The sequence below is a fragment of the Rhamphochromis longiceps genome, linkage group LG7 (assembly GCF_057381845.1).
Source record: "Rhamphochromis longiceps isolate RC_006_pf linkage group LG7, R_longiceps_female_GT1.1, whole genome shotgun sequence".
NCBI classification, from domain to species: domain Eukaryota; kingdom Metazoa; phylum Chordata; class Actinopteri; order Cichliformes; family Cichlidae; genus Rhamphochromis; species Rhamphochromis longiceps.
Window position 1 is genome coordinate 44,094,167 of NC_140563.1, and position 12,102 is coordinate 44,106,268.

The 12,102-nt window shown below is 39.6% G+C and overlaps 1 protein-coding gene across 2 annotated transcripts in view; it reads right to left on the minus strand.

The window, feature by feature from the left end:
- Positions 1-3,278: 3,278 nt before the first annotated feature.
- The window catches only part of rai14 (retinoic acid induced 14), a 55,598-nt gene continuing 46,774 nt past the window's right edge, over positions 3,279-12,102 (minus strand). For both annotated transcript variants that reach the window (XM_085413785.1, XM_085413784.1), the window contains 9 exons: positions 11,870-11,995; positions 11,253-11,354; positions 6,906-7,613; positions 6,212-6,690; positions 5,409-5,577; positions 5,131-5,298; positions 4,897-5,055; positions 4,466-4,531; positions 3,279-4,228 (listed from right to left, as the gene is read on the minus strand). In XM_085413785.1, the coding sequence (XP_085269911.1) occupies positions 4,142-4,228; positions 4,466-4,531; positions 4,897-5,055; positions 5,131-5,298; positions 5,409-5,577; positions 6,212-6,690; positions 6,906-7,613; positions 11,253-11,354; positions 11,870-11,995 (2,064 nt within the window). In that variant the 3' untranslated portion in view covers positions 3,279-4,141. The remainder of the gene's footprint in view (positions 4,229-4,465; positions 4,532-4,896; positions 5,056-5,130; positions 5,299-5,408; positions 5,578-6,211; positions 6,691-6,905; positions 7,614-11,252; positions 11,355-11,869; positions 11,996-12,102) is intronic.

The following is a 12,102-nucleotide window of genomic DNA, read 5'->3' on the forward strand; positions in this document are numbered from 1 at the left end:
TGAGTATTTAAATAAAGATAGTATTGCAGATTAACAGATTATTTCCTAAATAAACCAACTATTAAAAAGGATGAAACTCAAAGTTTTTTTCAGTTTTAGCATATGAGATAAGTAATAATAAATGGCAAATTTTCATACTTAAACAGCTGCAACCATTAGCAGCAATAACATTGGCAGGATTTCACATTTGGCAGTAAAATACCTGAAATATATCTAATTATTTCATGTTTTATTTCCTGCTTTACCTACACTTGAGTCTTTGGAATAAGCAGATAAAGAAAAATCTACCTTTGTGGTGTCTTTATTCAAAGTTAAAGCTTCAGGAAAACTGAAAAATCTGTTGAACTGTAGTCAAGTAACCAAACACAAACTCGTAAAAGTTGGGCTCTACTCATCATAAACCATAGCCTCGAACTTTTAGCCAAGTTCATCCTGCCACTCACAGACTCCAGACTTGGAGAGTTTTCTGCAGCTGTGATGCTTGACAAACATGAGTCCTAACTGGATTAGGGCCCACTAACACCCAAGGCCTGAGGACAGAACGTGTGTGAAAGCAAGATTGAGAGGAAGTTGTCGTGTAAAGGCAGAGGTGTGTGTGTTTTTGCATCCTTATGTGGAAGTGTGTCTTTGCCTGCGGGCAGAACACAGGGCCAGGGCAGGAAACGAAGTAGTTGTGCCACCGGTTAGAGGAAACAGAATGGCAGATACATTACTCAAGAGTCAGACTGGCAGGACTTCTGAGAGCCAAAGCTGAGAGGACATTGAAGGAGGACAGAGTGTTGACATGGAGGCTGGTGGGCCTAAACCAACAGAAAAACAAACAATACATCCTAGATTATTTTTTTTAATTCCCTTGATATATTAAACTCTGAAGTGGAGATTTGTGGATATTTATTTTTAGGAAAAAACAATCTAATGGTGATTCAAAATGGCCTCACTATATCACATACATACACTAGATGCTCTTTAAAACTCTACTGAAGTTATATAACACCAAAAGACATTCCCTTTTGTTTCTTGATGGTGTTGTTTGAAAGTCTTTTCCATACAAAGTGGTCAGTTTGGTTGAGATCTCAGCCTGCTTTGCAGGGTATCATTGTAAATTTTATCTCACTTGGTTGTCCCCTGTTAGATAAAGATATCTTTGTAAAAACCACCTATTAGGATATGAAAGATCTAGTGTTAGTGATGGCCGCCATCTAGTGGTCATACATTACCTGTCCAGTAATTGTTGGCTGGTGATCTTTGCCAAGCATATGTGTGAGTTCATGTTTTAATGACTCTGAGATGAATGAAGAAACCTTGTGGCTGATTCTCTCAAAGTTGGATCCAAAACGTGTGTTAAATCTAATTTTGCTAGAATGACTTGGTGTTTGCAGAGGAGTATTGTGGCCTGCGAATATTGAAGTTGGTCAATACTGGTAAATACTTATGAGGCCAGTGCATCCTGTTAGTCGAGTCACATATACAGAGGTTTTTTGTTTGTTTTTGTTTGTTTTGTTTTTTTTGGGGGGGGGGGGATTCTACCAGAGGTGCTTGCTGACTAAAGTGCCAGATCCTTAAAGTGTTCTGGTGTACAAGTTCACTACTTCTTCTACGCAAACCAACTATTGAAGAAGGTGCAACTCAACAACCACTTCATTAGGTACACCTTGCTAATAGAATATTCACATGACAGAATCACACAGTAGCAGCACTGTGGCATGATGGTTAGCATTGTTGTCTCACAGTAAGAAGGTCATGAGTTTGAGACCTTTCTGTGGAGCTTGCGTGTTCTCCCGTGTCTGCATGGGTTCTCTGGGTACGTAGTGGGGTTAGGTAAATAAGTGATCCCCCCATACCATTAAACCACAACCAGCACCCTGAATTGTTGATACAAGCCAGGATCGATCCATCTTTCCATGTTGTTTACGCCAAATTACGACATTGCTTTGCAAATTTTATAGCAGAAATTAAGACTCCTCAGACCAGGCAATGATTTTTTTTAATCTTCTGTTGTCCAGTGTTGGCAAGTCTGTGCAAATTGTAGGAGTCCATTTCAATAAAGGTTACTTTTCTCTATAAACCCTAGAGATGGTTGTGTGGGAAATCCCAGTAGATCAGCATCAGTCACCATACTACATTCAAAATCACTTAAATCACCTTTCTTCCTCATTCGGACTCTCTGAACTTCAGGGGGTCGTCTCGGACATTTCTACATGCCTGTTGAGCAGTTGAACGTGTGTACCTAATAAATAAACCAATTATGTATTGTGTTATGTAGTGTTCATGTATGATCCCCAATCATATGATTTACTGTTACCTTCCTATTAGCTATAAGCACTCAGTCATCACTCATTTTCTGGTTAAATGCTACTCTTTCTTAATCATAACAGAAAACAGATAAATGTGCAGTATCTTCAAAATTTATTATGTGGATAAAATACAGTTGTCAAACAAGTTTCTCTTTTTACTACAAAAGTGTTAGAAAAGAAACAACCAACAGGACAAGCTGCTTCTTTGTTTCCCTTTCTTGGTAAAAACGTTTCAGTCAAGGCTTAGAGAAAACGAGAAGAACTGAAGACAGGCATACGATCAAACAATTCTCAGACGGGCGATAAAGACCTGGTCAGTGAGAAACAAAGGTCAGTCACTTAGATACAATTTAATTCAGTATGACTCCAGTTAAACAGTGAACGGGTTGTGCATTTTAAAAGTGTCCAATAGAGTACACTGTACAGTGTTTTCCTGCACACACACAAAGGAGCACTGAGAGAAAGAACAGTATTACAAACTGAGGGAAAGGGGAGAAAAATGCAATTTCTGGTAAAGATAAATAAATTAAAAGATGGTACAAAGAATCCTGTTGAAGCTGCTGTAGAACCAAAAAAAAAATACTGTGTGATTACAGGCACATGATAGGAGAACTTGTGTTTTGTTTTTACACAACTCAACCATCTGATATCAAGCAATATATTTTACATGCTTTTCATGTAAGAGATTGCAACTCTTAGAAGAGTAGAGGGAATATAAAAAGTAAAACTCTTATCCCCCTCTGTGTCAGAAAGACAAAAATATTCAGCCCACTGCTGGACTTTTGTTACAATTCAGATTTGTTACTTTTTTACTACAGTAAACAGTTAACCCCTCATATGTAAAAATAATAATAATAATAATATTAAGAGGAAAATGTTCTAATTCAGGTGCCACTGGAACAATAGTGCGTTGTTATATTCGAGGAAAAACATTGACACAAAACAAGGACATCTAAGATATCAACCCTTATCATTTAAGTACAGTTATTTAAAAAAAAAAAACAAAAAACACGACAGGGTAAAACGGCTCAATAATTATTATTTTTTTTACATTTTTTTTTTTTAACTGATAGGAAAAAATCAAACAGCATTTTGCTTTTTCTACATACAAGTCCAGCAATTTTTGAGCTGCTGTAGAGCAAAGACTCATGCAATTGTTAACACAGCACAAATGATTTTAATTCTATCGGGAAATTGTGGACAGTTAACATTTTACAGCAAACTCAGATAATACTAACACTGCTGTATTATAAAATAGACACTTGAACAGAAACGGACTCACTGTTTTCACTGGGCTGATGGGTGCATGTGTGGAACTGCATGTGATTTAGGGTTACTGCACATCTTCAGTGTAGTGTTAACATGTACACACTTTAAATTTGGCTGGTACACACACGATAAACACCTGGTTCCTCTGTTTATCTGAATTATCAGTGAGCTGATGAGCACAACCCTGACCTGACAAACATGCTAACATTAACGCCCCAATTCCACCTGGTATGAACATGCACACTATATCTAGATCCTGACAGCCGGTCCATGAATGTTTGCATTCATCCTGGTATTAAAACAGCCTCTCATTGTCTTGATTGTGCATGCAATGTGATTAACAAGAAGATGAGCTGGGAGGACACGGCCGACTTCAACTACATGTGCGTTCACATTACAGTAAGCTACCTAGACATGTTGATACCAGGTGTAGGTTAGGTAACTGGGTCAAAATGACATTAGGTAAAGGCAATGAACACCTGATTGTAAACCAGTTCCTTATAAACAAATCCTCAAGCTTCATCCAGAGGCACCGTGTGTCTGACAACATGCTTTTGGTAAAGCACTCCCTGCTTGTCTCAGGAGGCTTCGTTGGCTTGGCTTGGCATCTTGCACATCATCAGGATCTGCTTCAAGGCTTTCTGGACGTCCTCGTCCATCTGACCCTAAAGGTCCAAGACAGACGGTCAGTTAGTCAACTGACTAAAAATAAAGAAAACAACTGCTAAAGTGATTACTAGGTGGATAATATTAAGTGACATTCATTTGAAAAACCTTCCAACGAATCACAAACAAAAGTATCTGAATGCCTGACTTAAAGTTAGTTAGGGTGACCTGATCCCTTAAAAGTGAACATCATTAAGCTGTAGTCCAAGAAGACATAAACAAATGGATGGACTTACCTGAACAGCATAGAGGAGGTGCATTCTGTAAACTGACACTACTTCACTGTGTTGCTTCTTTGACTCCTAAAAAGACATGAGGCAAACCCAAACTTAACAACTGTACTTTATTTATATCAAAGCTAGTGTAAGTAATTTACAGAGCCCCCAGAAGGTTGCACTGTTGTGACTCCAGTAAGGAATAAGCTCATCAGATCTCTCTGATTATAACTGAAGCCTGGGGGTGGCAAACCTGGGAATGTGGCTGTTTCCATGGCTGTTATACGTGCGTGTGTGTGTGTGTGTGTGTGTGTGTGTGTGTGTGTGTGTGTGTGTGTGTGTGTGGTGACAGATTGTGCTGTAACTTATTACAAAAGCAGTTTAAGGGAACATTTCTGTGACCTTTGTGGAGCTTTTAAACCGATTCGCTAATTATTAATGAGAAATCTTACAGCAAGCTGGTACTGCAGTTGTTTGATTTGCTGCTGCATCGTCTCGAGTTGCTGATTTTGCTGCTGTCGTTTGGAGGGGGAGCAGGAGCTGTAGGAGAGCTGTGATAGGCTGTTTAAGGCATCCTTCAGTTTCACCACCTCTCGAGACAGGTCATCTATCTACAACAAGATAGAACAAGTTGAACAAGTTCACCGTGAAATGAAAATACTTTTAGCTGCCATTTCCTTACTGACCCTCTTGTTCTTTTCTCTCTCTGATGCAGTGTGATTCTCCACCAGCTGTTTGAGCTGACACACAGCATCCTGGGACTCGGCCAGTTTGGAGGTCAGCGTCTGGTTCTCCTTCTCCTTTGACATAACTAGCTCCTGCAGGGCTTCTCGCTCTGCACCATTATCCCGTGCCTGATGGATGGATGAGCGGTTAAGATAAGTGTTAAGAATAGATAGTACTAAATGTTAGAGAGAAAAGAGCCTTTGGAAAGTGGATATGTTGTTTTTGCCTATCCTCCCACCTTCTGCCAGGCATCAGCAGCCTCCAGGGCCATCTCATCCTGCTTCCTGAGGGCCTCCTGGAGGAGGTGTGTCAGATGGTTCACTTCACCTTCCAGCTGCTCCCGCACTGTGTCATGCTCCACGCGGGAGACTGAGTCATCTGGGGTGACATCCTTCTCAGCTGTCAGCCTGTTTGTGAAGGGGACACATGGTAGTAAATAGAAGTACATTTTATTCTAGCAGGGAGGAACATTTAATGGAAATGGATAAACCCAGTAACCCTGTAATTGATGTGAATATATTTTAATATCTTTTATTTTTTTCATTTTCATATTTTAAAAAAAATGAGATAAATGTATTTCTCTAACAATCAAGATTAGTCAGCTTGTTTTTTTCTTTCATTAACTTGCCATTCTACAGATATACATTCCTAAACAAGCCAATTAGTATTAGCTGATAACACTAATACTAGCACTCTATTACCTCATTATGATCACTTTTGGCATCATTATGCTAAACTTGAGGCTGCTACACCACAAGACCTATCGGTGATTTTGTGGTACACTATGTGCATCCTTCTTTTATATATAGTCTGTGCCTTAATTTTATACTCATTTACTGATAATCATTAGTACAATATTAGGTTCTTTTACTTGTTATCATTTCACATTATCCAAAAGGTTATTTATACAGGTGCGTCAATGTATAAGTAAGATTTTTGTTGTAGCCAACCAAGGTGGAGCTCAGTAAAAAATAGGAAACATGTTCATCATCAAAATTTGACATATTTAGTTTTGTGTTTGTGTTGCTATTTTTCACTCACCTGTGTTGAAGAGCCTCCACCTGCGTGGTCTTTTGATGTAGCTCCTCTTTCAAGGCTTCCACCTCATTTTCCAGCTCTTTGATCGCATTACCCAGAGACGACATCACCTGCATTTGATCAGCAAGAGCCACGGAGCTCTGTGCCTGAACCTCTGCCGCCTTCCTCAGTAGTGAAATCTCCTCTTGAGCAGATGAATATTTCTTCTCAGCCTCAGCTAGCAGCCTCTGCAGCTCCTCCACCTTACTGTTTAACACCTGCACCTGTTGTTCCAAAGTTGGAGAGGGGGAGGTACTCTTCTCAGCTTGAGCTTCAGCCAGCTGTTTCTGAGTGGCATTGAGCTGATTTTTGGTTTCACTGTAGGAGCGTGAAAGTTCCCTGCAGCGGAGCTGCAGTCCAGTGATTTCCTCATCTCGGGCAGCCTTCATCTCTTCAAAGTCTTTGGCTGCAGATTCAACAGGCACTGTGCCCTTTAGAGCCTCCTAAGCAACAGAAAGGGGATAAATTGCAGGCCATAAAGATGAATGATATGTGGCGAACTGCATTTTAAAAAGCAGTCTAAAGAAAAAAAAAAAAAAAAAAACTCTGCTCCTCTGATATCAGCTAAATCTTGAATTGTCAGCCTCAAGCAGAGATGAAACAGACTACAAAGGTTGGACAAATCAATTTTGTTCATATAGAAGAACCCTGCATTTACCTGGAGCACCCTGACTTCCTCCTGTGCCTCCTTGTACAGCTCCTCAAGTTGTGCTGCCCTCTGTTCTTTCTCTTTAGCGCTCTCTCTATCATCCTCCGTCTTCTTCAGTGCCTCTTCCAGACGTTTGATATGTTGTGTTGCTTTATCTACCTCTGACTCTGATTGGGCGAGCTGGGCCTTTAGCTGCGTTACTTCATGTTCAAGTGTGGATGATGTAAGCCTCTGGCTCTCTCGTTCTCTCGTTCCCACCTGTACTCTCAGATTCTCCACTTCCTCCACAGCTTGGTGGTATCTCTCCTGAGTGTCAGTCAGCTTGGCTTGCAGCTCTGCTAGACTCTCCATCAGCTCTCTCTCTCTTCCTCTCTCGCTTTCATTGTCCTCTCTTTCCCTGCTTCGCTCTGGCTTCAGCTGAGCCTGAAGCGACTGGTTTTCCTTCCTGGTTTCAAGCAGTTTTATCTGAACTTTCTCTAATGTCTGCCTTAACAATCTGATCTCCTCTTCGCCTCCTCCTCGTAGTTTCTCCCTCTCGTCTTCCTCCAGTATCACAGAGTCAGCTCCTGGATCTTCCCCTTCTACTTGAGTGGTGGAGGGGACTTGAGGCAATGACTCAAACTCATCCTGGGTAGAGTGGAAAGATGAGTTGGAGGCAATGCTGTTTGGACGACTCCTCTCCTTCAGGTTTTCATTTCCTTGGAGGGATGGATGTTTCTGTGGGATGAGGGAACAGGCAAAAGTGAATGAAAGTGAGTGAGGCTGGAAATACAAAAAGCTCAGTAATGAAACTGCAGCTATGTTTTTCTCTCACATTCGCTTGGATTGATTAATTACAAAGAAAAAAACAGAGGTATTTATTAGACATGACACGATACCACTTTTTATGTCTGATATCGATATCATAAATGTGGATATCTGCCGATACTGATATGAATCCGATATAGTGTATTTTGTAATCAATAAAACTGTTTTTTAATATCTTGCTGCATTTTTTATAAGTTCATACTCAAGTTTAAATAAACAACAACACTAAAGCTATTCTGTTATACCTGTATGCAAAAAATACACTGCACCCAAAATATTTCATAGTTCAGCAACACTGATCAATCTAATGCACTTAAACCTGCTCCATCCTCCCTATTCTGGTGTTTTAAAGAGTACTTAGCAGAAATATTAAACAACCTAACTAGCAGGGTTGCCAACTCCCAGCAAAAATATTAGGGAACCACCCCCCACCTCACGATGCTTAATCGACGTAATCAACTTTAATTTAATGTAAGTGTAAAACAAATGCACAGAAATCAGTTATTTTTCTGCAATAATTAAATAGATTCAACATCTTTCTTCAATTCTTCAATTGCAGACTGCACAGATGGTACCTTCCCAAATGAAAAAGTACTATAGCTTACTAGGGTATATATTAGGGGCGACCGTGGCTCAGGGGGTTGGGAATCGCATCTGTAACCGGAAGGTCGCCGGTTCGATCCCTGGGCTCTCTGTCCTGGTCGTTGTGTCCTTGGACAAGACCCTACCGCCTACTGGTGTTGGCCAGAGGGGCCGATGGCGCGATATGGCAGCCTCGCTTCTGTCAGTCTGCCCCAGGGCAGCTGTGGCTACAACTGTAGCTTGCCTCCACCAGTGTGTGAATGTGAGAGTGAATGAATAGTGGCATTGTAAAGCGCTTTGAGGGCCCCGAAAAGCGCTATATAAATCCAATCCATTATTATTATTAGACTTGTATACAATTATGGATTTCTAGACATTTAATCAGATGACCACTTTGGTTGTAAGATTCAGATAATTATTTATTAAAAGTTAGTCATTTTAAATGAAATAACAAAGAAAAGTATTTTTTGTGCCCCCCTCTCCCTGTTAATGCCCTGCCTAGCCCCCCTGGCAAAACTTTGCTAGACCCGCCCCTGCACAGTTACCAGCTGTCAGCTACATAAAAAAGGATCCTGGTGTTATTTGTCTCTCAGAAACAGTTCATAACTTCCCTTCAACTCATTCTTGTCACCTAAAAGGTAAACCTGTTTCTCCATCACTGTTCAGCTTTGATGATTCAGTAACATCAGGACATCTCCTGGTTTCATCTTCATGTTTCCCTCTCACCACATATCCAAACCGATATAATGAGCAGTAGCTTTTACAGCCGTGGCTCCAGCAAACACCAGCGAATACTAGAAAGTAATATTAAATCAATTCTAACAACAGCTGACCACGCTTAAACGTGCTACTGTTGTTTATCCGCTGGTCTCCTCTTTCTGGCGCAAAGTGGGCGATAAACAAACAAGAAAAACGGGACTTGCGACAGAAAAGCCGACCAGCTGATCATTGATCAGTTTCATGGTTGAAGTAGCAACAGGGGAGGAAGGGGGAGAGAATGAGAGAAGAAGAGGCAGCTGTGCAGCAAAAACAGAATAACTCCAGCTTTGTGTCTTTTTTCCATTCTAGCTGAAGTACGAGACAAATCGATTCCTTTTCTCCTCAATATGAAACTCCGATGGCCAGTCCAGCTGTGGCTCCAAATATCAGTTGTTTAGCTTAACGCGGAAATACTATTCAAACATTCAGAGATGAACTTATACACATTTGCTTTACTTCTCTGGGATAGTTTTCTTCGAAATTAAATGCCGCGGTTTGGAAGCATGTAGTGAGGCTCCAAACGCTCCACCAGACCGCCGACAGGTCTCGAAGAGACAGCCGCTCTATCACGTGACACATATGATACATAATATCGGATTGGTCCATCTCTAGTATTTATATAGCTGTGGGTGTCTTAAGAATAGGAGTCAAATTTTTCATATAAAATATTTTTTCCAATTTATATTTATAAAAAAAATTATATGAATATGAAAATACACTATAAACTTTCACTTTTCTATTCTTACTGAACACTTAGGGCACTTCTTACTACAACCCACAGCCAGTGGCCATGTTTTCTTTTTATCACACAATCTGGTGGATTCAATCTCAGCCACATTTACACAATTTTAGGGCACAGTCACTTTATGAAAATACCACAAAGCTGGGTCAACTGTTTAATTTGATCAGGATTGGCAGATTAATTAATAATGCACACACCCACTAAATTAACAATTAAATATAAGATATTACACAAATGGATTATTGCTCATTTACTCAAGTGTACTGAGCAACACTTAGCAGCATTAAGGGAGGACAGGAGGGATAATTAGAGTGTCAGCTTTATTTATTTAACCTCCTAGGACCTGGCGTCCACATATGTGAACATCACATTTTGAGTTATTTAGACCAAAATATTTAATTTTGCTCTACTAGGGCCTGATATCCACTTATGAGGACATTATACTGCTACTGTTTTATCAAAATTTTAAACGAATATCCTCATATGTGGCTCTCGTTTTTCTTAGGAACAAAAAATCAGGTAAAAAAAAAAAAAAAAAAAATCTGGTGATTCTTTGTTTTTACACTCATTGGGTCCCAATCAGCCCAAATATCAAAGAGAAGGTTAGAAGGTTAAACAGAAACCAGTGTTGAGTAATATTACGTTTAAAAGTAACATTAAATTAAAACATGTAAAAGTTGGACTACGTTTTGGTTACCAGAAATAAACACACACCGTTGCACGTGACACATAAGCCAGTAAGGTCATTGCACTGATGCATATGCACACTATAGGTTGCCTTCTTTTAAGAATGTGCAGTTTGCTGGTAATCCTGTTGTTGTTGTTGTTGTTAGGCTGAGTTTTTCTGCAGTTTTCGTAGTGCTCCCAGGCATTCAGCTAACCATAAAGAGTACACAAGTTATTACCTTTTTAATATGCTTTAAATAAGCTCTAGGACAAAACTTAGAATGGAAACACAAACAAAAGTGTAATTATTCTGTGTGTTTATTAATGTGAAAAACGGAACAAAACAATAGTATACTTGTAAACTGAATCCTGTTGTTCGAAGTCTTAAACGCTTTCAAAAACAACCGCAATCGTCTTCGTAAGCTTTTCAGGCTCCGGCTTAAATCACAAACAAATGTCACGTAATCTGTAGTTAAACTGACACATTCCTATTTCCTAAGTGTAACGAGCACGCTCAGTAAAGAGGCATTCATCATCTTCATGATTTCCCGCCGGGCATAAAAGGATCAAACACCGAAATACTGTAAGCCGACTTCTTCTGTGCTTCTGTTTTTCTCTACTTCTACTACATTATTTGTGGTTTGTTAAAAAACAGAAAACATTTTTTTAAAAATCTATCACTTTAAACAATCTGCAGTAGTAACCTGGCTTAAACAAGCAGTTTACTGTTGTTTCGTTGATTGTTTTTGGTTGTTTATTTCATAGCTAAACTCCTGAGCATGAATGAATGGGTTACATACCTTAAGTTTGCTTGCAAGTTGCTGGTTTTCCAAAGTGAGAGCCATAATCTTGGCTTGCAGAACAGAAACCAGAGCAGCAGACGCTGTGAAACTTTGCTCGGCCTGCCAGGACATACGCACACATACATTCACATACCAGACTGAGGCATAAAGACAACGCTAAGGACCACTACCTGCCTACTGAAAAACAACACGAGTCGTGGCACGTCTTAAGCTTAGTATAGACCTCCTTCAAGAATGCTGAAAAGCTGTTGTGTTTGTTTAGCACTAAACTACAAAAGCAGGCTGGCTTCTTTGTAAACATATTATACGTAGAAAACTGTTTAAGATTAATCTAAAGTTAAAATATTCAGTTAAAAATATGCACAACACAAACATCTCTGATTCAAGTTTTTCCTAAATGCATGAAAAGAGATTAACTTTCATATAAAATACATATAAATGCAGTATATTGACTCTATGTGGGGTACTCACATGAACAAGGCATGCTAATACTTATTATTAATTTAATTATTTTTCTCCCGATAATTTGGTCTAGTCAATACACCCGGTTTAAAAACCTGCATATATGGAATTTAAATAAAGCACCAAAGTGTTGTCAACTATATATTAGTCACCTTTGTATCCAGCTCAGGACCCGTCACCGTCTCCACCGTTTGCTTCAGGTCTTCGATTGTTTCCAGCAGCATGTTTCTCTCCTTGTCAACCTCCTCTTTCAATGCTGTTCCTCTGATCTCATCTTCCTGTGAAAAAAAAGGGGAGGAGAAAGGAGTGACGAGTGGCAGAAAAAACTGGGAGGAAAAAAAACATCATATGAAGGCTGATGGAAAGAATTTACCCAAGTACTTAA